The 27,987-nt window shown below is 38.4% G+C and overlaps 1 protein-coding gene across 1 annotated transcript; it reads right to left on the bottom strand.

Annotated features, from left to right (window-relative positions):
- Positions 1-5,419: 5,419 nt before the first annotated feature.
- Positions 5,420-26,952, bottom strand: ela3l (elastase 3 like). The gene is made up of 8 exons (XM_039759160.1): positions 26,904-26,952; positions 23,544-23,632; positions 22,519-22,616; positions 21,863-21,991; positions 14,599-14,735; positions 8,939-9,084; positions 6,583-6,735; positions 5,420-5,481 (listed from the first exon to the last, which is right to left on the bottom strand). The coding sequence occupies exons 1-8, from the start codon at positions 26,941-26,943 to the stop codon at positions 5,464-5,466; spliced, it is 810 nt and encodes a 269-aa protein (XP_039615094.1). The 5' UTR covers positions 26,944-26,952; the 3' UTR covers positions 5,420-5,463.
- Positions 26,953-27,987: the final 1,035 nt, after the last annotated feature.

The raw sequence follows: 27,987 nt of genomic DNA, 5'->3' as shown, positions 1-27,987 counted from the left end.
ATTCTTTTTCAAATATTCAACTTTTATTAATAAAAGTTTACTGAAAAAGGTAGTTACCCTTATTTTAGATGAACATTAGAAACAGAGCTTCTGTTTTACATGAGATTGAAGTGCATTTTCAGGTCACATTTAAATTGAAATATGTTTAACTTGTTATACCATTTTTATGAAGTAGTCAGTATGTCAGTTCCTGAAAGTATTTGAAAAGTTTTCATATAGTATTCAGAATACATTGCATATTTTGAATATTCAATCAGGATACAAATCTGAATGCATTAAGGACACTATTCTGTATCTATTGTAAGTACTTTTTTTCCCCAAGTATTCTGCCCAACATTTTATATGTCATTATAATTTGATGATGGCTAATGTCAATCTTTATGAGGATACTGAAAAGCATATATGAGATACAATGAATCTGTACCCATAACCTATATCTGTAATGGGATTGATTTTAACATGTTTATGAACGATAATATGAATAGATCTCTAGGCATGCTACAACACAAATTTCTACACTTCTATAATAATCTAGATTTAGAATTGAAAATCCTCTTTCAGAATAATTTATTTACTGAAATGGCTGTGAATGACTGCTTCCAAATGACAGACTGGGATATGTCTGAGTCACATCAGGGTGATACTGAAAGGCCCAGTTACTCCCTCACAGACTATTAACTTCTGTGTCCACACTGTGGTACCCTCAAAGAAAGCATTTCTTTACAAACCCTGGATTCCTATGGAGCTAAAAAGTCTCCTGAATGAGAACAGGAGAACATTCAAATAACTAACAAAGAGACTGAATAATTACTGGACTCAAGCAATCTCTGGCTCAAGTGCAAGAAGGGGATATGAACAAAACTAATGCCCTGAATGAATCTCCTATTCCCACCTTCTTCCAATGACCTGTACTCTCACACCATCCCTGCGACATCATCAACTCCTATTACTGAACTACAACTGAATGACCTGGAATGAGTTAACCTCTGAACATCAGTATTGCTTGTCCATAACTGAAAACCATGGAATGAAACACCTGAGGAAGGAACACAGAGCTGTGGAACCAGATTAAGTCAGTACTAGAGTTCTTAAGGTCAGTGATGAGTGATATTGTGGTATCCTCTGTCACCTATTCAATTTGTCATTAAGGCTCCAAAAATTGTAGCTGCTGTGTTTACATTGTGCATTGTTTCTGTTCTAAAGAAGGCAGGTGCCTCTACATCTAATTTTTACAGACCTGCAGGACTCATATCATGAATACCTTTCAGAGGCTTTTCCTGGACTATACAAGTTCTCTTGTGGTAGACCACTTGGACCTGCTGTAATTTGCCTATCAGACAAGGATTTGAATGGAGGATACAATTATCTATCTCTTCCACAATGTTTGTTCTCCTAGACAAAGCTGGCAGCACTGTCAGTATTATGTTTTCTGATTTCTCCAGGGCCTTCAGTACCATACAGCCATCCCTATTAAGGTGTGAGCTCAGAGATATGCAGGTGGATGAGACTATGGTGTCTTGGATGATGGACTTTGCCTCTGATATGGGTGTGAGCAACACTGAACACCACAAGGAACAGCTTTGTCTCCTTTTCTCTGTACAACCCAGGCTATAAATATAATGCCAGGTCATGTCACTTGCAGAAATTCTCAGATGATTCTGCACTTATGGGATGAAAGAGAGAATAGAAGTCAGGTGGAGAACTTTATTTCTTGATGCAGAAGGAATTGCCAGTACCTTAAAGTCAGTAAAGCGTGGAGAACTGGTTATTGCATTTTGCTGTAGTTAAGAGCCTCTAGCCCCTGTCACAATTAAGGTAGTATGTGTGTAGAAAGGATGCACTTCTACAAGTAGTTAGCGGTCCACATCTATGACAGGTTGGACTGGTCTTATAACACAGAGAAAGTATATAAGAAAGGGCAGATCAGGCTCTTTTTATCTCAGGAGACTGCGTTCTTTTCATATGGGTACTGACATCCTTCATATACATCTATAATGGCTTGTGCGATTTTGAAAGCTATTGTGCAAATCCTCTCGTCTGACACACTAACGTGAATTATTCAGCAGAAGTGTGTCAAGAAATGCTATTGGGGCTCCTTTATACAGTACCAGTTGTATTGCGCCTGTATTATTCCTCACTGTGACTGCAACTGCCATGTCAGAAGCTTTGTTTCTTTTTAAACTTCTTTCTTTTTCTGATGTGCTCGGACGTATGTATGTATGTATGTATGTATGTATGCATGCATCTATCTATCCATCCTATCTATCTCTTGATCATCAAATTTCCCCCTGGGAACAAATAAAGTTCCAACTATTTAAGGACCTATTCTAAACATTGATTTCCTAGTATAACATGACTATTTATCTGGAAGTAGGAGTAGGACACATCTGGAAATGAGTTAAGAGGAAAAGAGGGGGTGAGGGATTTAGAGAGAGGAGCAGGAGATCATTACAAAAGAACAAGATTGAAGAGGAAAGAAATGAAAATTTGTTATCATTAGCAAGACATTTGGACAGAATGATCTCTAGTGATTGCTTTAGATCAGTTTTCATTAGCCCTAACACATTATATAAATGCAAAGAATTATTATTATTTGGGGCAGATCATTTAGGAGCATAAAGGTTGGGCAGCAACCTTATTGTCATAAATATATCAATATGATTGAGGAACAGATGGCTGAACTGAAAGGTTTTTTGTGGTGTAACAGTTTTATGATTTTGTGCTTAGTTACATAAACTTTTCAACTTAGATTTTATAAGGCACTAGCAGAATACTCACGCTTCGCAGCGGAGAAGTAGTGTATTAAAGAAGTTATGAAAAAGAAAAATTTTAAAAATAACGTAACATGATTGTTAATGTAATTGTTTTGTCATTGATATGAGTGTTGTTGTCATGTCTATCTATATCTATATCTATCAAAATACCCGCACTTCGCAGCGGAGAAGTAAAAAGAAAACATTTTAATAATAACGTAGCATGATTGACAATGTATTTGTTTTGTCATTGTCATGAGTGTTGCTGACATACACATACTATGGGGTGCCAAACAGGCAAATACATTGATTTTCTGAATATATAAAGTCGGCGTCAGAATATATAAAGTCAAAACTTGAATATATAAAGTCATTCCCGAATATATAAAGTCAAAACTTGAATATATAAAGTCAGCATCGGTATACACTCACCTAAAGGATTATTAGGAATACCTGTTCAATTTCTCATTAATGCAATTATCTAATCAACCAATCACATGGCAGTTGGTTCAATTCATTTAGGGGTGTGGTCCTGGTCAAGACAATCTCCTGAACTCCAAACTGAATGTCAGAATGGGAAAGAAAGGTGATTTAAGCAATTTTGAGCGTGGCATGGTTGTTGTTGCCAGACGGGCCGGTCTGAGTATTTCACAATCTGCTCAGTTACTGGGATTTTCACGCACAACCATTTCTAGGGTTTACAAAGAATGGTGTGAAAAGGGAAAAACATCCAGTATGCGGCAGTCCTGTGTTGGCGAAAATGCCTTGTTGATGCTAGAGGTCAGAGGAGAATGGGCTGATTGATTCAAGCTGATAGAAGAGCAACTTTGACTGAAATAACCACTCGTTACAACCGAGGTATGCAGCAAAGCATTTGTGAAGCCACAACATGCAAAACCTTGAGGCGGATGGGCTACAACAGCAGAAGACCCCACCGGGTACCACACTCCGCCACTACAAATAGGAAAAAGAGGCTACAATTTGCACGAGCTCACCAAAATTGGACAGTTGAAGACTGGAAAAATGTTGCCTGGTCTGATGAGTCTCGATTTCTGTTGAGACATTCAAATGGTAGAGTCAGAATTTGGCGTAAACAGAATGAGAACATGGATCCATCATGCCTTGTTACCACTGTGCAGGCTGGTGGTGGTGGTGTAATGGTGTGGGGGATGTTTTCTTGGCACACTTTAGGCCCCTTAGTGCCAATTGGGCATGGTTTAAATGCAACGGGCTACCTGAGCATTGTTTCTGACCATGTCCATCCCTTCATGACCACCATGTACCCATCCTCTGATGGCTACTTCCAGCAGGATAATGCACCATGTCACAAAGCTCGAATCATTTCAAATTGGTTTCTTGAACATGACAAGGAGTTCACCGTACTAAAATGGCCCCCACAGTCACCAGATCTCAACCCAATAGAGCATCTTTGGGATGTGGTGGAACGGGAGCTTCATGCCCTGGATGTGCATCCCACAAATCTCCATCAACTGCAAGATGCTATCCTATCAATATGGGCCAACATTTCTAAAGAATGCTTTCAGCACCTTGTTGAATCAATGCCACGTAGAATTAAGGCAGTTCTGAAGGCGAAAGGGGGTCAAACACCATATTAGTATGGTGTTCCTAATAATCCTTTAGGTGAGTGCATATAAAGTCAAACTTGTTTCTGAATATATAAAGTCAAAAGCTGAATATATTGATTGAAACGACTCTGAACTGAACTAAGTTAACAAAAACATATTCAGAAAAATAAATTAAAAAAACACTGTTCGGTTAATGTTTTGAAAATGATGCATGTGCCCTGCCCAGGATTGGTTCCTGCCTTGCGCCCAGTGTTGGCTGGGATTGGCTCCAGCAGACCCCCTGTGACCCTGTGGTCGGATTCAACGGGTTGGGAAATGGATGGATATTCCAGCGCTGACTTTGTATATTCTGACGCTGACTTTATATATTTAAGTTTTGACTTTATATATTCCAGTGCCGTCTGTATATACTCAGGTTTTGACTTTATATATTTGGGATGACTTTATATATTCAAGTTTTGACTTTATATATACCGACACTGACTTTATATATTCAAGTTTTGACTTTATTTATTCTGACAGTGACTTTATATAATCAAGTTTTGACTTTATATACAGGGTCACGGGGGTCTGCTGGAGCCAATCCCAGCCAACACAGGGCACAAGGCAGGAACCAATCCTGGGCAGGGTGCCAACCCACTGCAGTATAATGTTATGAAAACATTTTGTATAATTGTCAAAGAGTGATACCTAAATACACAAACCACAGTAAGTAAGTAGATCAAACTTTCAATTCGGGTGGATAAGGGCAGAGCGGTTTAGTATGTGAAACAGCATCAGTTTTAAAGTAGGAGAGTGTATATGCATTTCTTGTTTTAGAGATGTTCTGTTTTTTTAACTGCAGAGAGGTTTAGAAAAGTGTTTCCAGATTAAAAAAAAAAGGCAAACAAACATGCAGCAGACACAAATATACAGGGAGCTGAACTGTCAATCTGTGTCCTGTGTCTTTTTTATCTCAGTACTCCTTACAGTATTTATGGTGATGTAAGCACAATGTAATGCGAACACCACATATGACATAAAGAAAACACACTGTTAAAACTAGATTTTTCTGAAAATTAACAACAGTACAAAGTTGAATTATTTGCAGATGTATTTATTAATAAGACAAGTATCTTCTTAAATTAGTTTTCAGAAATAGCCTGAAAAACAAATACAAGAAAATATGTTATAGAAAAAAATCAATTAATATATTTTAAGTCATAATTATTCACAAAACACTGTCAATTTATAATGACATATATATGTAGCTGAAAATGAATTGATACTCTTAGTATTCAGTTTCTAGCCTGCCTTGTCCATAAGAGAATTCTCTGATTCAGCCAGCATTTATAGAATTGCTGATTTATTTTTTTTTTTAATTTTCACAAATTAATCTTATATGTATGAAAATGAAATTGCAAATTGTGTTTTTTCATTTTATTTTACACTTTTTCAGAATCCTTGCACATAGACTAGCAAAATAGAGACTGCATTTTCATTTAATAATTTGAATTTGTAATTGAGAGGTGAAATTGAATTAATTTATTATATGTTACTCTTCATTATTATACAAAATGGGTTGATGGAGGAGGGACTTCATTCTAATTATTATTTGTGCTGGTAGTTTAAAAGATCTACATAGTATGTGAATGCCTACTTCACTGAGATTTTAAGAAAAAAAGTAAACCATAGATGACCCTATAAAGGTCCTGAAGTATGGCATTTTTTCTTGTATGTTACATTATTATGAACATCTTTTTGCTTCTTAGTGTTAGATCTAGCAGCTTACTGACTTAGGAATAGGTATTTTCTATAATTACTGATTTTAACTTTATGAAACACATCTTTCTAACATTTTTATTATTATATCTTCCTTTTTACCTCTTGATAACAAAGAAAGAAGAATGGGAATGAATTATGCATAAAGATGAAAAGGTGAACAGAACCCATCCATCTATTTTGTAATCCATAGTGTAATACAATACCCAAATGATGTGTTATCTGAATAATCAACTCATGAAAAGGTTATTCAAGCAAATTAAATATAAGTGCTTGTATAAGTATTCCTATGTCTTCATAGATTACTGTATTAATATTGTTTATGGTGCATGCTAATGATACACAAACAGTGATAAAAGAGAATCTTGCACTGTTGGATAACTACTGCTGCTGCACTTATTTGTTTGCATACCAAAGTATGAGCCTAATAGCATTGACATATTTTAAGGGTGTATTGCTTAATAAGAAGTGCTAACTTGTACCTTTTCAATCCAATCATTGAAGGCTGACACTCGAGTGAAGACTGTTGGTTTCTTCTCATAGTTGCAGCCCAACCCAGACACAAAGCTTGCGATACCATGAACCTCCCAGATCCCACGACCATTCCTGCAGTTCAGGGGACCACCAGAATCACCCTGGAAAAGGACAAAAATTCAGTAGGATATCTGTATGTATAATACATGCTGCTCAAAAAATTAAAGGAACACTTTTAAATCAGAGTATAGCATCAAGTCAATGAAACTTCTGGGTTATTGATCTGGTCAGTTAAGTAGCAGAGGGGGTTGTTAATCAGTTTCAACTGCTTTGGTGTTAATGAAATTAACAACAGATGCACTAGAGGGGCAACAATGAGATGACCCCCAAAACAGGAATGAAGGGTTTAACAGGTGGAGGCCTCTGACATTTTTCCCTCCTCATCTTTTCTGACTATTTTTTCACTAGTTTTGCATTTGGCCTGGGTCAGTGTCACTACTGGTAGCATGAGGCGATACCTGGACCCCACAGAGGTGGCACAGGTAGTCCAAGTCCTCCAGGATGGTACATCAATATCTGCCATTGCCAGAAGGTTTGCTGTGTCTTCCAGCACAGTCTCAAGGGCATGGAGGAGATTCCAGGAGACAGGCAGTTACTCTAGGATAGCTGTACAAGGCCATAGAAAGTCATTAACCCATCAGCAGGACCGGCATTTGCTCCTTTCGGCAAAGAGGAATAGGATGAGCACCGTCAGAGCCCTACAAAATGACCTCCAGCAGACCACTGGTGTGAATGTCTCTGACCAAACAATCAGAAACAGACTTCATGAGGCCATGTGCTCACTGCTCTGCACTGTGGAGCTCGACTGGCTTTAGCCATAGAATACAAGAATTGGCAGGTCCACCACTGGCACCCTGTGCTTTTCACAGATGAGAGCAGGTTCACCCCGAGCACATGTGACAGACATGAAAGGGTCTGGAGAAGCTGTGGAGAATGTTATGCTCCCTGTAACATCATTCAACACGACTGGTTTGGTGGCGAGTCAGTGATGGTATGGGGAGGCATATTCATGGAGGGGGACACAGACCTCTACAGGCTAGACAACGGCACCTTGACTGCCATTAGGTTCATCAGTCAGTCATTATCCAACCCACTATATCCTAACACAGGGTGACAGGGGTCTGCTGTTGCCAATCCCAGCCAACACAGGGTGCAAGGCAGGAACAAATCCCCGGACAGAGTGCCAGCCCACCGCAGGACACACACACATACACACCAAGCACTATTTCACACTAGGGACAATTTAGGATCGCCAATGCACCTAACCTGCATGTCTTTGGACTGTGGGAGGAAACTGGAGCACCCGGAGGAAACCCACGAAGACACGGGGAGAACAGGCAAACTCCACACAGGGAGGACACAAGAAGTGAACCCAGGTCTCCTTTCTGTGAGGCAGCAGCACTACCCACTGCACTACCGTGCCACCCCTGCCATTAGGTATCAGGATTAAATCTTTGGACCCATTGTCAGACCCTATGCTGGTGCAATGGGTCATGGGTTCTTCCTGGTGCACGACAATGCTCGGCCTTATGTGGCGAGAAGCAGTTCCTGGAGGATGAAGGAATTCCTGGATACCATTGACTGGCCCCCATGCCCGCCTGACCTTAATCCAATAGAGCACCTCTTGGACATCATGTTCTGGTCCATCCGACGCCGCCATGTTGCTTCTCAGACTGCCCAGGAGATCAGTGATGCCCTGGTCGGGATCTGGAAGGAGATCCCCCAGGACACCATCTGTCATTACATTAGGAGTATGCCCTGACATTGCCACGCATGTATACAAGCACGTGGGGGCCATATAAACTACTAAGTACATTTTTGAGTTGCTGCAATGAAATTTTGTCAAAATGGACTAGCCTACCTCTTCATTTTTTCACTTTGAATTCAGTCTTCTGTAGCTTGGTAATTTTCATTTTCATCAAACGATGTGGCATCCTTTCATTCCTAACACATTACCCAGTCTATATCAGTATAGATATCCAGCATGATGTGTTTTCCCCATTGAGATGTGATGTGTTTTCAAAGTGTTCCTTTAATTTTTTGGAGCAGTTTATATATACACACACAGATCAGGCAGATCATTAAAGCTGCCTGCCCAAAATCATTGCTTTCAAGAAATGACTGTTCACCATCACCCTATTATATCACACCCCTAGCCATTTTAATAGGATAATCATCATGATTCACTTCATCGGTCAATGGTTTTAATGTTGTGGCAAATCAGTGTATATATTAAATATGTTGTCATGCTACACAGGATATATTTCTTTTTTTTTAATTTTTTTTTTTGTGGCCACTACTTACATTGCATCCAGCAACAATGCCATCACCTCCTGCACAAACCATAGTGTTTCTTACTCCAAACCCCCACCAGTCTGGTTTAGAACAGGTGTCATAATCTACCACTGGCATAAGGGCTTGCTGTAAATTGTCAGAAATTGGTCCATTTGCTGCAAGAAATGAACAAGAACAACAGAATCATAATGCAAAAAAAAAAAGACAAAAATTCTCTCGCCACAACTCATCTTCTTACCTTCTACTGTGAAGAAAAAACTTCATTTCTAGAAAGGGTAAAGCCCACATTATAATTTTCCATTTTTTTCATAATGACAGTAAGTTTTCAAAATGCATATTCTCTGCATAGGCAGGTAAGGTGTATTAACTGAGGTGAATTACATTTCTGATGTTTACAGTATATGGTTTGACAAATTGCAAGCTGGCAATGGGTTATCAGAAGCAAAGAACAAGGTGACATGGTCACCCAGTTTGATGGGAGTTTTGTAACACTGCTTAGCACGGAAGTCTCTATGGAGACGGATTGTGAGTCATCATGGAACATTGCACCACCTCCTGATGTTGCCCTGGACCCTTTTTTTGAGTTACATGTTCAATTCAGGCAAATTCCAGCTTCATTCAAAAGAGAACAATGGAACTAGAATTCCCTCAAGTCTGCCAAGAATGAGGTTTTTCTGATCAATGGGCAACATAAAAAATATCCATTGCCACCTGGTCTGCACTTTGAATGACTTATTCTATGTGTAGCTGAGCATGAGGGTGAGGTCATTGTTTTTGGTTCCACTAACTTACAGGCATCAAGTCTGTGAACTAGCAGATACTTATCAACTAAGAGCCCACTAGGGATGTGAAAAGACATTGGAACAGATTAAACTCTAGTTTTCTTGTTGGGAATTAAAGATGGTGTCCACTCCTTTTGTGCTTCCTGTCCAGAGTGTCAATTGTGGCAGATTGCTCAGATGGACTGCTCTTCTCTATTCCTGTCTAGCTCACCTCCATTTTAGCACATTGAGGTAACTATTGTAAGACCCCTTGAACCCTCTGCACGTGATCATAAATATATTCTGGTTATAGTAGAAAATGCTACATGATATCCATATTAATAGCATATTCTCCTGAGCCAAGCCAATTCTAAAAACATTGCATGGATATGGGTAGGGGTCTTTGCACGTGTAGGCATCCCAAATAAAAGTCCTAACGGGCCATTCACCTTTGCCAAACTACTCAAAAGTAAGCACTTAAAAAAGTGCTTGCCGAGGTACAGTGTGGACAGAAGCAAAAGAGAGAAAGTGACTGTATTTAAACCATGCATTCAACTTTCTAACGACAGTCGCTGACTGATAAACCAGATGACTGAGCAGGAGTAACAAGTCTAGTATCGGACGACACTTTGTGTAAAACTGGAAGAGAAGACTGCAGTGTAACCTGCAACCAGAAGGTGCAACACAAAAGCCAAGAAGTAGACTATCCTGAACAAGGAAAAGTGCACTGAAAAATCCTTCCATGTGTCTGAAGAAATCTGACAAAGAAAGGAACCAAGCACCGCTCATCCCAAGCTATCATTATACTTTGATCCTGAGAAGTATTAACTGCAGTTTAATAGAGTGGGCAAACCAGCTAATGCACAATGGTATTAAAGTTAACTGTTATGAGTTTCTCATCCTAAATTCAAACGTAAAGCATTTCACACACACACACACTGAGATAAAGAACCTGGTGTGGTGGGGTTGGTCCCTGAGCCTAGGCAAAGGGTACCTACTGTGAGCAAATGAACAGCACTTGCTGGCAACAGAAACTCCATAACCAGCCAGAAAACATATCCATCTTAACCTCATGAATTGAAAATTCAGGATTTGTAGTTCATGTGCCTCTTCCTATAAGAAAGGAAAGTTCTACCTAAACCAAGAGGTAGAATTGATATATTTTGTGCCTTTTTCTACAGAAGATTAAAAGTTAAAGTAAGCTTTTGTTATTTTATGTTTTGTGTTGTTTGTCTTTCGCCCATTTATTGACATTGTTCATAAATTGTACAGATCTCTTCATATTTCTGGTGTCCCAGCCAGAATGTGAAACAAAGATCCGACACCCCTTTACTGCATTAATTTGCCAACCCAAGATGTGTGTATTTGATTATTTATCTATCAAGAAATCCTACATCATGCAGTTAAGCAATAAAGTTTCAGCCAAAATTAAAAGAGAATATGAAGCATGCATAATCAGACCAGATTGTGGATCTACTCTGCATGAGTTCTAGCCAGGAGGCCTCATTCCCTTCTTCCACTCCAAATTACTGGCACGTTGGCAAGGCCCATACAAATTTAAGCAGAGAAAGGGACTGGTTGACTGTTTGGATAAACAACTGAATTGCTGAAGAGCAGAACAAGTATACCATGTTAATTTGTTGAAACTGTGAAAGGACAGGGAACATGATCCCTACTCTGGAAAACCTTGTTTCTTCTTTGCTCAGAAAACAACCTTTAAATTTGGTGTAGATATGATGCCCAGTGACAGTAGCTCGAGGAAGCCATCTTGTCTATCCCAGAAGTGGTGAATAAGCTACCTGGAAGAACTTCTCTTATTGTGCATGACATCATTACTGAACCAGGAGTTATAGTCTAAAAATGTCTATAAAAACAAGTGAAAGTGTAACGTGACATCAGAAAGATACTAGATCTTGGAGTGATAGGGGAGAGTCGTAGTTCCTGATCTATTCCCATCATTCTGGTTCCAAAGCCGGATGGAATTTGGTGCGTTTGCAATGTCTTTTGCTGACTTAATCAAGTTTCTCAATTCAATGGTTACCCGATGCCACAAGTGGATGAACTCCGAGTGACTTGGTAAAGCCCAATATTTGAGCATTCTTAACATGATAAAAGGGTGCTGGCAAATTCCTTTAAAGGATCCACTAAGGCGAAGACCATGTTTAGCATCCCTAGCAGCCATTGACAGTATCATTTACTCCCATTAGGACTGCATGGGGCACAAGAAACCTAAAAATGTCTGGTGGATACAGTGCTTCGTTCCCACAATGCCTATATTTCTACCGATTTAGTTGATGTATTGATCTATTCCGGAAGCTAGGTGGAACACGTGAAGCATGTACAGGGTGTACTTCTAGCACTAAGGGATGAAGGTCTTTGAATCAACCCAAAAAATTTATTTTGAGATGGCTGAGGCTAAATGCTTGGACTTCTAAGTAATCAGAGGTACAGTATGATCATAATGTGCCAAAGTTGATGCTGTCATGAAACGGCTCAATTTCAAAGACTAAAGCATGAAGTCCAAGCTTTTTTAGGATTAATGGGGGAATACCCTTTGGTCTGTCCCTCATTTTTCCGAGGGGGTGGCACCCCTGATGTTTCTCACAAAGAAGTGGGTCCCTAACTTGGTTTTATGGGATAACTTAAAACAGGCCCTTATGTCAACTCCTTGTTCAAAGTCCTACATTGTCATGGTTCTCTCCATGACAATGCCAATGTGTCACACTTTCTAACACTTAATGTAAGTTATTGTGCTTGGTGCCCAATGTTTAACTGTGGGTGCATTGGATTAGACTCTTTGTTCTTTAAATCAATAGAGCATTGAGTTTAGCTCTATCCTTAATAATCTGTTGCTCAAGATCCTTCTCAAACAACAGGAGGTGCCTTTTTTCTAAACTGTCTAGATTTTAATTCAGAGATTATTAGGAATTTAATATGGGTTTGGTGAGTTAGAATGTTTAACTGTTTAAATGTTTAACTGCAATGCAGATTGCATTAGAATAATGTTTTGAGCACTGGTTACATGCAAGAAAATCCTATAGTTTATTTCCAAGCTGATGACAGAAATGTTAGATTTTGTAAAAAAGAGGTGGTGTATTTCAAGTGAGGGATACATAGAGGGGAGAGGAGGTAATGAAGCTGCGTAAAATAAACACAATGATCTAAAAGACTCAATAAAATAAAAGATGAATCTAAAACCGATAGGGTTAGAGAGTTAGAGATTGTATTTTATAATGGGCAGAAAAAAAGAAGGCTATTACTGAGGGATTTAGGAAATGGTCGATACAATGTTTACATAACAAACTTCGGGAATGTGGCATGGCCTTAATTATTTTTTGCGTTATTTTACAGTACCTTTTTTCCAAATGTTTCATCTCTTTAATAGGAGTTTGATTTTCTTTATGTATTAATGTCGGCTTTCATTCTGGATAGCACAGCTATCATTCCAATGCACTGGTTTTCTCCATATTAATTAATATAAATATTTTCATATAATACATTTCTCATCAGTTTTGTATTGTACTTTATCAATAAAAGCACAAGCTGACTTAATGTGTTGTATTTAAAGAAATAATTTAACTGGAGGCTGCAAGTACAAAGAACACCCAGCACATTCAGATGAAGCGGGATGGAGTTTGAGGCCCTAAGGCTCCAAGAAATAATGATAAGATTAGCTATTATCAAGAAAAGTAAATGATTAACAAAATAATACAAACAAATACATAGTGGGGGGTAAACAGTGCTCAACATCTAGTGAATTCAGAATATGATCTAATTTAGGTGAAGTTTTGCACAACTTGGGATCCATCCCTCCCATATTACTACTTACTGACCAGCAACACCCCAACAATATCAATACTTCAAACTCAGCAGGTTTCCTGCCTTTCATATACCCTGTGTAATGATTAAAACAGTAAAAAAAAGCAAGAGAATCGAAGGCTCTGTCTTGTGGTCATTATCATTTTATGAACACCCTTGCATTGGTGCAGTCCCATTGTTTACATTTTTACTATGATGATTGCTGGTCAACTGACATGGAAGTCACATTATACGTTATCACCCCCTGTCTTTTTAAGTAAGCTGTGTGCAGCTTCAGGCATTCAAAAAGTGGATTCAAATACTGAATTATTTCAGCTTCTAGTTAGAGTGAAGTCTTGAGTTAAGATTTTCCTTATTTAGAGTATGATTTGGTTCAGCATTTCTGGTTTTGGTTTTTAGTTCTGAATAATTCTTCTACTAGTTCTGATCTCAGCCTATCCACTGATTAATATTTCTTGTTGCTCCTTTAAAGTTTGTGCATCCCTAAATTGTTTAGGGTGTAAAACCCCTTACAGATGCAGAAAAAGGAGATCCTGACATATGGGGATTAATAGTCAAAAGGATGATTACAGTAGGTGCAAGATATAGAAGCTCATGCTTTAAGCAGCCATCACAATGAAGTGTCACATGATTTTCTCCAATCATTTATCTATTTCTGATTCTACGTCTGGCCCTCCAACATCCCTAGTAATCAGTAAGCAGATACTGTACTAATAACATTCATTTTCAGTGGAGGCAAACTACACAAATGTTTTACATTTTATGTCAAGACAAAAATCAATAGAAAATGTATAACACTTCTAGGTAAGTCAAAGCCCAAGACAAAAATTAAGTCCTATCACATTATTTCTTGGAGAGGTTAATATTACACAGCATTTGCAGCATTCAAAAATGAATAAAAAAAGTGAGACTACATTTGTGCATTAGGAAAAAAACAACTGTGTATTCAATTTGCAGACTGAATCTCGACCTAACATTTAGGTCATTGCTCTGATTCACAGCTAAGGCACATTACTATAGGCTTTGAAGGAAAAACATGTTTTTCTGCTCCTGGGTGATGCTCGTACAATACTGAATGAATTTACTTACTGTAAAGTCGGCCCCAGCCTGTGATGTAACATGGTTCTTTGTTGGGCAGGATTGTGCCAGGGTCAGGGATGCATGCCAGCTGGATACTGCTGCTCAAAGTAACATGTTCAGCCAGTTTAACAACTGCAATATCATTCCTAATCAAAGAAAGACAAAGAAGCAAAAGTAAATGGTTTAACTGATATGTAGGTAGGCCTTCATTTAGTTATATTATATTATTGGTATTAATAATATTATTACTAAAGGATAGGTTTAGTATTTGTCCAAGTCAAATTATTTTTTAATTATTATAGTATACATTAGTTTGCCAAGAAAAATAATCTTTTTAAGTGAAGCAATTTTTGTAAACAAATTCTTGTGGTTTAAAACAAGGTCAACAGGGCATCAATGTAAACTGGAAAAAAGCCTTAAAACTTATAAAATATTATCATTTTCAAGTCAAAAATATTCTCAAGTATTAATCTGTGTCTTGGGATTGCATCCATATCGTAAAATAGCATATGTGTGTTTTTTTTGAAAGTATAACAATTTTGTGAAATTCTGCCATTTTAAATGGTGTCTGGCTATTTTCTTCATTTATTGGTAGACTCCTTTTATCTCCTGGCCAGTACAGGGAATATTACATCTCCCTTTCTTATCATCCATTATACTGGCCTTCCAGCCAGGTAAGAGAATAGGGTTCATCTCAGCTGGGATCCCTGTCCATCCATTATTATAATATACATATAATCATAAATGGTGGGTTGGCACCCTGCCCAGGATTGGTTCCTGCCTTGTGCCCGGTGTTGGCTGGGATTGGCTCCAGCAGACCCCCCATGACCCTGTGTTCGGATTCAGCGGGTTGGAGAATGGATGGATGGATATCATCATAAATGCATTTTAAATAGAAATTAAATAAAAATTCTGGACAGTAGTTGACTACGATTTTCATTGTGATTGCGACAGAGATTCAGTTGTCATACTTTTAAGTTCATTTCGTCTGTTGTTGAATTCAGTGGTTTAACACCTGGCATTGAATATCTGAGGTTTTAGCCTAGCAATATTATGCATACACCTTGGTGCACTTTTATTTTATCTACAGTTAACTGTTTTGCTAACTAAATATTAAGTGAACAGTACTTCAAATATATTATTTCAGTAGCCTTCTTAGCTGCATACAGTGGTAGGCTAAGCTATTGTAGAGACATTCTTGACTATGTATGCTGCCATCATGCATATGTTCCATCGATATTACCTGTGCTTTGTTTTAGATGGTTTGAGCCCCGGCTTACTTTAAAATAATTTTTCAGCATTTAGACAAATAGATTGCTATACCCAGTTGCACAGACACCCATTAATACTCCCACTAACACTAATTTGGAATTACCAATTCACACAATCTACGTATGTTTGGGGATGTGGGGGGAAACTCCACTTTCACATGAGGAGAATATACTGTAGCGGGGCTACATAGTAGTAATAGTGTTGTCAATGTTTGTGCTGAGTGTGTTTTGTTTCCATCGTCCCGTTTGCTGTTTATCATGTGTGCGTCAGTGAAGGTTGTCCCCGTAAATACAGAGGGGACGGATGATGGAAGACCGCAGCACCAAGATGGAAAACACCTGTTCACAATTAATCAAGTACAGCCAGCTCATCACTATATAACCAATCAGGAGGGAACAGAGAGAGGAGAAGGAGAAAGACAGATCACAATTCATTACCGCCAGTACCTGCTATTTTTCTATACCGTGCTTGGGATCCTGTTTGTTTTTCATTTTGCCAGACTTACATCGATTCAATCATCACCAGAGACCCCAGGGTTGAACTACATTGTCCACCATCTGCCGAGGATTCACGGTGAGGTTGCTTTATATTTTTCCGGGTAATTCAAACAAATCACTTATCTGTTGAACAGTCATCCGTATTCAGGACAGTTTTATACTCGGACTCAAATTCACGATCATTGGCATTTCCATATCCATCCATCCATCCTCTTCCGCTTATCCGCGGTCGGGTCGCGGGGGCAGCAGCTTGAGCAGAGATGCCCAGACTTCCCTCTCCCCGGGCCACTTCTACCTCTTCCAGGAGAATCCCAAGGTGTTCCTAGGCCAGCCGAGAGACATAGTCCCTCCAGCGTGTACTGGGTCACCATATACGGTGTTGACACTGCACTGTTTCCCCCTCCTGAGACGCCGGACGTTCGGACATTAAGTCCGAATGGGCCATGTTCCATGCCTCTATTTCCGTATCCATTTATCTTTATTCCTGTTTTGTGTTGGTTATATGTTGCTGTGACAAGGGAGGGTTTTGTTATTGTATATATGGTGTTGTCACGTATTTATTTTGGTGGAGGGATAAACATACTATATTTATAAATATATTTATTTTTTTTTGTGTGTGAAATTTTTATTTTTTGTTATTATTTCATTTAATATAATTAATCACTTAATTTTACATATCTGCTTTTGCGTGCCTTTGTTTAATCCGTTGATTGTGGGAAAAATTGTATTTGTTAGAGGTATGGCTTCATTTTATAAGATTCACCTTAGTAATTTATCCAGGCCACAGGTCTGGGAGGTGTAGCTGCTAACTGGGTAAGGGGTAAGCCGTTACAATACAAAGTCCACATGACCAGCGTCTGGGAGGCCGCAGCACTACCACATATCCCTAAATAAGAGATACTCATCAATACAGTATTCAGATTGCTGGTTAATGACCCCTGGTGTGTTGTGGTGCTATTTTACTTTCTTAATTGCATGAAAACTCCATCCACAATATTGGTTGTGATCAGACCACTGATCAGGTCATCCTAAAGGCAAATAAATCATCCTAAAGTGAGTATTGGGAAATTTGAGCTTTCTGGTGTGGGAAAAGTCAATGAATGAAGATAAACATTAGTGCAGAAAATGAAAACAGGAAAATGTTGCGTAATCAAATAAGAATGACTATTTAATTTAACAAAAAAAAAATAGAACATTAGTTTTGAGGGAAAAAAACATGGCTTTTTTGGAAAACAGAAAAAAACATTTTGCACTGGGTCAGTTAAACATTTTGATGTTTTGTGTGGAAAATAGTAAGAAATACTAGTTCTGGGGCTAAAGTTATGAAACTTTTCTTGAATGTGATTGTGAAAATATGCAGAAAATAGGAAAACGAGTACACAAAAAAAATCACATCTATAAAACATGGCATATGCACAGTTATATGCAATTTACCTTTATAACTTGCATCTCGTAAATATAAGTTTGGGAACGTGCCTTAATGCTAATCAACCACATACATATGCAATCACGATACTGCAGACATTCCTTGACTAGTAGAGCAGCCTCCATCCTGATGTGTTAAGACCCTGCCATCTGTATTGAAGACTGCAATCCATAACTGTGCATGCAAGATCATATGCAGTCTTTTAGCACCTCTTTTGCATTCTGGTGAGCAGGAAAATGTGTAAGGTGCCAGCAACTGACAAGGCAGATCATAAACTGCTGAAAAAAAATCAAGGGTACACTTTGAAAACACATAATGCTGGATATCTATACTGATATAAACTGGGTAATGTGTTAGGAATGAAAGGATGCCACATCTTTTGATGGAAATGAAAATCAACCTACAGAGGGCTGAATTCAAAGACCCTGAAAATCACAGTGAAAAAATGATGCGGCAGGCTAGTCCAATTTGCTGAAATTTCATTGCAGCAACTCCAAATAGTACTCGGTAGTTTGTATGCATGCCTGACAGCGTTGGGGCAAGCTCCTAATGAGATGATGGATGGTGTCCTGAGGGATCAACTCTTAGATCTGGACCAAGGCATCACTGAGCTTCTGGATAGTCTGAGGTGCAACCTGGTCGCATTGGATGGACCGAAACATAATGTCCAAGAGGTGTTCTATTGAATTTAGGTCAGGTGAGTGTAGGGGCCAGTCAATGGTATCAATTCCTTCATCCTCCAGGAAGTGCCTGCATACTCTCACCTCATGAGGCCGGGCATTGTCATGCACCAGGAGGAACCCAAGACCCACTGCACCAGCATAGGGTCCAAGGATATTATCCCAATACCTAATGGCAGTCAAGGTGCCGTTGTCTAGCTTGTTGAGGTCTGTGCATCCCTCCATGGATATGCCTCCCCAGATCATCACTGACCCACCACCAAACCAGTCATTCTGAACGATGTTGCAGGCAGCATAACGTTCTCCATGGCTTCTCCGGACCCTTTCATGTCTGTCGCATGTGCTCAGGGTGAACCTGAGCTCATCTGTGAAATGCACAGGATGCCAGTGGTGGTTCTGCCAACTCTGGTATTCTGTGGCAAATGCCAATCGAGCTCCACGGTGCCAGGCAGTGAGCACAGGGCCAACTAGAGGATGTTGGGCCCTCAGGCCAGCCTCATAAGGTCTGTTTGTGATTGTTTCATCAGAGACATTCACACCAGTGGCCTGCTGGAGGTGATTTTGTTGCCAGTGCTCATCCTGTTCCTTCTTGCACAAAGGAGCAGATACCAGTTCTGCTGATGGGGTAAAGACCTTCTATGGCCCAGTCCAGGCTCGCATAGAGTAACTGCCTCTCTCCTGGAATCTCCTCCATGCCCTTGAGACTGTGCTGGGAGGCACAGCAAACCTTCTGGCAATGGTGTGTATTGATGTGCCCTCCTGGAGAAGTTGGACTACCTGTGCAACCTCTGTAGGGTCCAGATATCACCTCATGCTACCAGTAGTGACACGGACTGTAGCCAAATGCAAAACTAGTGAAAAAACAGTCAGAAAAGATGGAGGGAAAAATATCAGTTTCCTCCACCTGTTAAACCATTCCTGTTTTGGGGTTGTCTCATTGTTGCCCCTCTAGTGCATCTGTTGTTAATTTCATTAACACCAAAGCAGCTGAATCTGATTAACAACCCCTTCTGCTAATTAACTGACCAGATTAATATCTCAGAAGTTTCATTAACTTGATACTATACTCTGATTACAAAGTGTTCCTTTAATTTTTTTAACAGTATATTTAACTGACACATGTAATAACATGATTACAGATAGAACAAATAGTACAAGCAAATGAAAAACTTAGGGTTCAGCAAGTTATCTTACCAACAATCCAGCCTTTTCACACAGCACAATCACGTCTGCCAAAACCAGTTTTCCTCAAAATAAATTAATCATGGGTTGACCCAGGCCACAGAGACAAGATATTTGACAGTCTTATTTTGCCATCACATATGACTTGCGTGTTAAGTAAATGTATCAGCTTACAGTTAACAAAAACAGCATCATTCTCCCTAGATTGCAATATGAATGTGGTAAAGTGATGAACTGAATCTAACACCTCCTCAGTCAGCTGATAGCTCACAGCACAGTGAGTATGATAGAGTAAACCTTGGCTATGATATTCCTGACCTGTCACCCAGTTACTTGAGAAGTGACAACAGGTACGCTATAAAAACTGAGTAAAACTCAAAAAAGTTCTTTAGTGCAAATATACAGCATTGGCCTTCTTAAAAGGGAACAAAAATACAGTCTGTACATTATAATCAATGCTTTAGAGGTTGTGATATGTTTGTCATGTCAACATACATAATAACTCTGTGGCATGAATTATATGCATGAGCCTTCAATCGGCTGGTCTGGCTGCATTTCCTAGCTTGATCAAGGTTCTCGCCATTTCCCAGTTTCTTTAAAATGTTTCTTACGCATGGGTCAGATTTGTTGTAAATATACACAAGCTTTCCGATGCTTGTGTGGGAAGTTCTTTATGCACATTTTAAGCCTCTTTTTGTGCCTATACAAGGTTTATAAATGAGGCCCCTGGTCTTTAATCTGGAAGTTTCCAATCTGAGCAGCACAAAGACTGCCAAGTGTGAAACAGAGGGTTACTTGGGTGTGGAAAAATATGATAAAGAAATCGTGTACAAGTCGCTGGCATGGTGCATCACAGACTATAACTTGAGAATCTAAGTACTGGGTTGGACATGGCAACTATATGAAGAAATTGCCCTAAACTACTCCAGGTCTCCCTTCAGCATGCCTTGACAAAAAAAGGTAAAATACAAAATAATTTAAACATAAAAAATTGTCTTCTAGCTAAATATGACACAGAAATTTCAGATCTTGGTTTTCAGAACTGAGTAATTCAGGAGCTCTCTCTGACCCGAGTACAGCCGTGCAATGGGTGACACCTTAGCACCACACTAGGTCAAATGGAGTAGAACAGTGTGAGGTTTTATTACATTGCCTGGAGTGCCAATCCTACAACCCCAGAGTTCTTCACTGTAAGTTGAAGGACCTTCCTGCAGGGCTCGATGCAGATTAACGTCATACCCAGGACAGAGCAATTGCAGGTTAAGGACCTTGCTCAAGGACACAGAGATAAAATTAGTTATCAACAGTGAATTAAAAAAATAATCTTTAATGGAAAGTGGGGTATAAAAAATAAACAAAATTCAGAACCCCAGTGGCCATGATTTTCTCTACCAGAAAAAAATGACATTGCTTTTCTACACTTATCTAAGTTATTGTCTGCAGCCACCACTTATAAATGTGGTGTTGTCATTTTAGTGTGGTATAATTTGCAACTTAAAACACTACACAGTTTGGATGATAATGATACAGTATGTTCTGTTATTTGCTTAAGTAAATGGGTGATAAGGAGATTACAATGTATTCCACTTAATTTCTGACTCCATACCAACATTAATTCTGTTTACTCCTAGCTAATAATATTTATAATTTTAAAGACTTCAGAATAGTTATTGGTTTGACTACAACTGATTTCATGGATTCCCTATTATATACATTATCTGTTCCCATTTGCCCTCCAATCCACCCTTGGTCTTAGCAATTTCATATCTATTTCAAATCCTTTCAATTTAATTAACCCCTTTTCTAAACAATATTCTTTCTATACCCACTAGACTCTTTATTTTTATTTTCTGATTGCTTGCTTCTCTTGTTGCCAACACAAATCCTCTTTTGTAGTTCACTGTCAGAGCACAAATACATTCTATCAGTGATTTATTTTCTGCTAATGCTCCCCAGGAGTATGGTGTTATTTTACTTCTTTACTTTATAATGTTAGCTTTTACAATAGGCACTGAAAACTAAATTAAATTATATCCATAAATTTGAGCATTGTAGATCATCCCGTATTTGCCAGGTTATCTATAAAAAGGTGCTATTTGTGATTTCACAATCTTATTTGCTAGTAGCATGGATTGACAATTTTGAAAAGCCAAATTATCATTTAAAAATATCTCAAAGTGCACTTCAAAATTTGTTATTCAGATTCTTTCACTCACCCTAGAGCAACCAGAATAGGGTTCCATTTTTCATGAACAATCATCTTTTCCACAAGAATGGCCCTGGAGTCTGCCTCAACTTCCAAAAGGTTGTGCTTTCCCACTTCAACTCTATAGGTGAATGCTTTGCTGGGAGGAAAACAAAGGGATGAAAATTGTTGTTAGATGCAACAATAAATGTACAGTATGTGAGAAATTAATGAGGGTAATGATCATGTGAGCACCTCATTTTATTTTTCCAAATTCTGAAAATTTTTTTATTTACTAATAATTCTTCTTTGATATTTCCACAGACCCTTCTACTGAGCCATGCCATGAAAATTCTCAGTGTAATACACCAATTGCAAAGTTGTTTAGAAGCACATATTTATTTCTAATTAAAAGGTTGCTTATAATTTGATCTCCAAAGAACTGTAGTTTCTCTTCATCGCCTGAGGTCATTTTGGACATTCTATTTATGAACAATTAAGGAAAACCTAAAATGACAGTAAACTAGAAAAATGCAAAATGAAACAACCAGAGCTGGCGCCCTGCCTGGGGTTTGTTTCCTGCCTTGCACCCTGTGTTGGCTGGGATTGGCTCCAGCAGACCCCCGTGACCCTGTAGTCACGATATAGCGAGTTGGATAATGGATGGGTGGAAACAACCAGACTTACTTGATGCAGTGTGCAGCTGTCAATACCCAGTTAGTAGAAATCAGAGAGCCTCCACATGTGTGCCTCCACTCATCATTCTTTAGGTACTGCAGAGAGATCTTCATGAAAGAGGAAACAATATTATAGGCTGGCTTGAAGCACTTACTTGTAATGAAACTGTATCTTGACAAAAGCAAACCTTACCAGGGTGTGTGGAAGAAGCATCTTAAATTACAATGAATGCAGGTTTATTATAATAATTGCATTATTGCAACAAAAGTCCAGGTTTGTTTTGTTGCTTTTTCTGTAATAAGTTGCAGGAGTCATGCCGGGTATGATTATTTTCTCCCTAACCCCGTGATTCTGGTGCTCTGTACGAATTTGTAAATATCTTCCATTTTGTCACATTGACAATAGTGACATATTACAGCTTTTATAATCTTGATTACATTTTCAACACAGTAAAGAACAGCTACAATTCTCATTATTAATGAACCTCGTTGAAAACATAACATTGGCTGATTTCTCAGCCTTACCTATAAGTGCACATTCAATCTCAAAAACAAATAAGAAACACTACTTGCTATCCTCCCTGTGGTTGGCTGGCGCCCTGCCTGGGGTTTGTTTCCTGCCTTGTGCCCTGTGTTGGCTGGGATTGGCTCCAGCAGACCCCCATGACCCTGTAGTTAGGCTATAGCGGGCTGGATAATGGATGGATGGTTGCCATGTATGTATATGTACATTTATGTATTTTGGAAAAAGACCACACATTAACATGACATTATCCTTTAAAATCATATATTTGCTCAAATATTCTCTTCCAAGATGCTGCTTCTTTTTATACTTAAGTAAAAAAAATGCTATGCATTTGTGTACAAAATGTACAAATAAACATTCTCGTAAAAAGTTGCAGTTAACTCTCAATCCTCTATGTAAAGCCTTGCTACTAGAAAGACTATCCAGACTACCACATTTGCAAAGATGGTTGCCCAGCAGACAACCATATTAATGTGAAATTTGTTCACCCTTACAAAAACCTTTCTTACCTGCCATGGCCAGCTGTGTGGAAGGGCGTCCACTCCATTCACCACCCTGGTGACAGAAGGCTCAATGGGGGGAACTCCACACCCATAGGCTAAAAGAAAGACATTCAACTTAAATGTGTCTATACATTTCACAAGCTAAGAAAATAATGCAAAATTTGCTAAATGTGGATTAGCATTATAGACTCTGGAAAGTAACATCTGATTTTTCTTTCTGTCTCTCTGGTTTCTGTGTGTTAATCTTTCTGAAATACCAAGAGCCAAAACCATTTAGTTCATTTTCTGGAGTGCCAGGCAGAAACCATCTGAAAACAGAGCATTAACCCAGGCTTTATTCCAGCAGCATCAGGAGCAAGATAGGAACCAAGCTTGAGAGAGGCACATAAGAAAACTGTATACCAAATATTACTCAAATTTGTAAAATTTATTCTTGCATTTTACCTGAGAACTTGTCACAGCACTCTGCACTTGAACTTAGTGAAGAGTGCTAAACAAACAAACTGAATTAAACTGAAGTATTGCAAGCATCATCTGCATCAGCCGTATTACTTGGTTCTAGCAAATTTGCTTGTTGCTGCATGTGTCTAGCATAAATACATTATCCTCTGATCTTGTCTACCAGTACGGTTCATCAGAGTGAAGAGATCAGATACTTCACTAAACTATTTAATACATTTTGGCTTAGCATCAGTTTTTAGTTCATCAAAAATATGTGCTATCCAAAAGTTGGCAAAATCACTCCTTTACTCATTTATACACACACACACACACACACACACACATATAGTATATTTCCCCGACACTGCGCATCCTCTTAAGCCCCAAGACTCCGTTATAAACAAATTAAATTCTTTCACCAGGATAGATTTACCTGATTTATATAAAATTATTTTTCAGCTGGGACCCTACACTTGCGTCCTTGATCCAATACCAACAAGTTTTTTCAAAGAAGTATCGGGCGTACTATTTGATAGTATTCTTGACATAGTAAACTCGTCATTAGATACGGGGGTCTTCCTAGACTGTCTTAAGACTGCTGTAGTTAAACCCCTACTAGAGAAAAATAATCTCGACTCCTCTACTTTTGAAAATTTTAGACCCATTTCTAACCTGCCTTTCTTAAGTAAAATTCTAGAGAAAGCAGTCATTATGCAGCTAAATGGCCACCTCAATAAACATGATATTCTTGATAAGTTTCAGTCGGATTTCAGAACAAATCACAGCACAGAAACTGCACTCGTTAAGTAGTAAATGACTTGTGGGTAAATGCAGACAGAGGCCATTTATCTGTTCTCATCCTCTTAGATCTGAGTGCCGCATTTGATACCATTGATTACAATATTCTTAGAAATCACCTTAGTCAATGGGTGGGCCTCTCTGGCAGTGTCTTAAATTGGTTTGAACCCTACCTGGCAGGTAGAAAATTCTTTGTTAGTTGTGGTAATTATACTTCAAAGACACATGATATTCTATATGGTGTTCCGCAAGGCTCTATCCTGGGTCCGCTGCTCTTTTTGATCTACATGCTTCCATTAGGTCAGATTATCTCGGGGCATAACGTGAACTACCACAGCTATGCTGATGACACGCAGCTGTATTTATCAATAGCACAGGATGACCCCGACTCTGTTGTTGCACTAACACAATGTCTTATTTGTGTTTCTGAGTGGATGAGTAGTAATTTTCTCAAGCTAAATTAAGAAAAAGCTGAAATTTTAGTGATTGGCAATAACGGATATAATGAGGTTATTAGAAATAAACTTGATGCATTAGGATTAAAAGTCAAGAAGGAGGTAAAGAATTTAGGGGTAACTATTGACTCTGACCTGAATTTAAAATCACATATTAATCTAATCACTAGGACACCATTTTTTCACTTAAGAAATACAGTAAAAGTTAGACCTCATATCATTGAAGGATGCTGAGAAATTAGTTCACGCTTTTGTTTTCAGTCGACTAGATTACTGTAACACACTCCACTCAGGACTAGCCAAAAAAGACATAAATCAACTGCAACTAGTACAGAATGCAGCTGATAGAATCTTAACTAGGAAAAGAAAATCCAAACACATTTCTCCAATTTTGATGTCACTACACTGGTTACCTGTGTCATTCAGAATTGACTTTAAAATACTGCTTATGGTTTACAAAACCTTAAATAATCTCACTCCATCTTATATATCGGAGTGTCTGACATCTTATATTCCAAATCGTAACCTTAGATCCTCAAATAAGTGTCTGCTTAGAATTCCAAGAGCTAAACTTAAAAGTGGTGAGGTGGCCTTCTGCTGTTCTGCACCTAAAATCGCCAGGCTAATACAGTGGAGCACTTTAAAACACTGCTGAAAACTCATTACTTTAACATGGCCTTCTCATAGCTTCATCTTAGTTTAATCCTGATGCTCTGCATATTCAATTAATTATCATTACCATTCATGGTGGCTCCAAAATCCGTACTGACCCCTACTCTCTCTTCTGCTTCTTTTCCCGGTTTTCTGTGGTGGCGATCTGCGCTACCACCACCTAATCAAAACACCATGATGTTTCTACATTGATGGATTAAAAGCCAGAAGTCTGCATGACCATCATCATCAAGTCCTTTCGTGAGAACCCTAAATACAAAGAGGACTGTTTCATTTATGTTAGGTAGAATGCCCAGAGGGGGCTGAGCGGTCTCATGGCCTGGAACCCCTGCAGATTTTATTTTTTCTCTCCAGCTGTCTGGAGTTATTTTTGTTTTTTCTGTCCTCCCTGGCCATCGGACCTTACTCTTATTCTATGTTAATTAGTGTTCTCTACTTTTAATTCTTACTTTGTCTTTTTCTGTTTCTTCATCATGTAAAGCACTTTGAGCTACATTTGTATGAAAATGTGCTATAAATAAATGTTGTTGTTTTTTTCATTTTTCCTGCAAATTCCAAAGTTTCCATGCTATCATTAGTTCAAATGTCTTGTCTTCACAGAGGACTGTAGCACATCATCTCTGTTCTACTTTTTTCTGATCTTTCACTTATTACTTTGTTAATTTTTCTTTCAGCTTCCATTGTTTAAAAGTTCTAAACTCCATATTTTACTGATCACTTAGTTGCCTCTTAGCAATAAATTAAGTGGTATTAAATGGTACAGAGGCCAACCACTGTATATAGTAGTTGATTAGAAGATTTAATGAAGGAGTCAAAGTAATACGAAAGAAGGGTTATGAAAATAGTAAGAGAAGAAGTATTAAAAAGCTTAAAGAGCAAAAGAACAATTGGAGTATTTTCCAGTACCTTGGAGAAAATGCATAGTTTTCACTAATACACAAGAAATTGATTCACTGTACTGCAGAATGTTTTAAGCATACCCTTTCAAAAATGTACATACCACTGACAGTGAAGACAGCAAGCAGTACGACTGGAATCATTGTATTCACAGAAAGCAAAGTGTCCTTTGCTTGAGTTTATAAAGACCTTTTATCAATCTCAGGTGTACCTTTGGTCATAAATCAGCCCACAAACTGACATCACTGGAAAATCTCTTATCTGCACTTGCAAATACATTATTGTCATGTGTTCAGATCCCATAGGAGTCATATTCTAAAATTCTGTTAAATATTTACATTTCTTTGATTTACAGGAATTCCAAGAATAAACTAAAGGACACACATGAACTTTAGGGAAAGGCTCCATGTTCACTAACCACAAATCTGTGTAGAGGAAAAGTGTCATATATGTCTATCACATGGCAATTTACGAAGCAATTAATATATTTTCATGTAATTTAACATAACATTCTCAAATCCAAATGAGACAATTAAACACATGTGTTCAATACATGTTATATTTTAAGGAAGGAAACAAAAGTAAAGATAGTATATTGAACTAAACTGACAATATGCCATGACAATGTAGTAGATCAGGGATCAGTAGAATAGGAATATAGCATCTTGTTAAAAGTGTGTGAGTGCTCCATCCCAGCAGGGATTCCCATCAATCCCCTATAGCACTCACAGGTTTTATCAATTCAATTAAAAGATGGAATTTTTGAAGGTGTCAGTTCTTGCCACTGTTATACTCATAGGTTAGGCCATGATACTGACTGACAACAAGCTGGACATTGCAGATACTAGTGCATTTAAACTGCAATCAATTGAAACCATTTGAATATAGACAGGTGATCTACATGTAATTAATTATGCAACGTATAAAGCCAAATGGTTGCACCATTGGTGATTTAGTTGCCTCACATTATCTTTTATATTTGTAATAATTTAAAACTTTACAGAGTTTTGTTCACACGTTAAAATTAAAGAGCCTTTTTTCTGTCAATCAGTGACTAAAACGCCAAATTAAGTTCACTGTAATACAATGTTATTTAACAATACAATACGATAATTTCCAAGGGGGTGAAACATTTTAAAGGCACAGTAACTAATAATTTTGCAACTCAATTTCCAATCCAATCCATT

The sequence above is a fragment of the Polypterus senegalus genome, chromosome 7 (genome assembly GCF_016835505.1).
Source record: "Polypterus senegalus isolate Bchr_013 chromosome 7, ASM1683550v1, whole genome shotgun sequence".
Taxonomy (NCBI): domain Eukaryota; kingdom Metazoa; phylum Chordata; class Cladistia; order Polypteriformes; family Polypteridae; genus Polypterus; species Polypterus senegalus.
The sequence above is the reverse complement of the archived record's forward strand: the minus strand, read 5'-3'. Positions and strand labels throughout refer to the sequence as shown.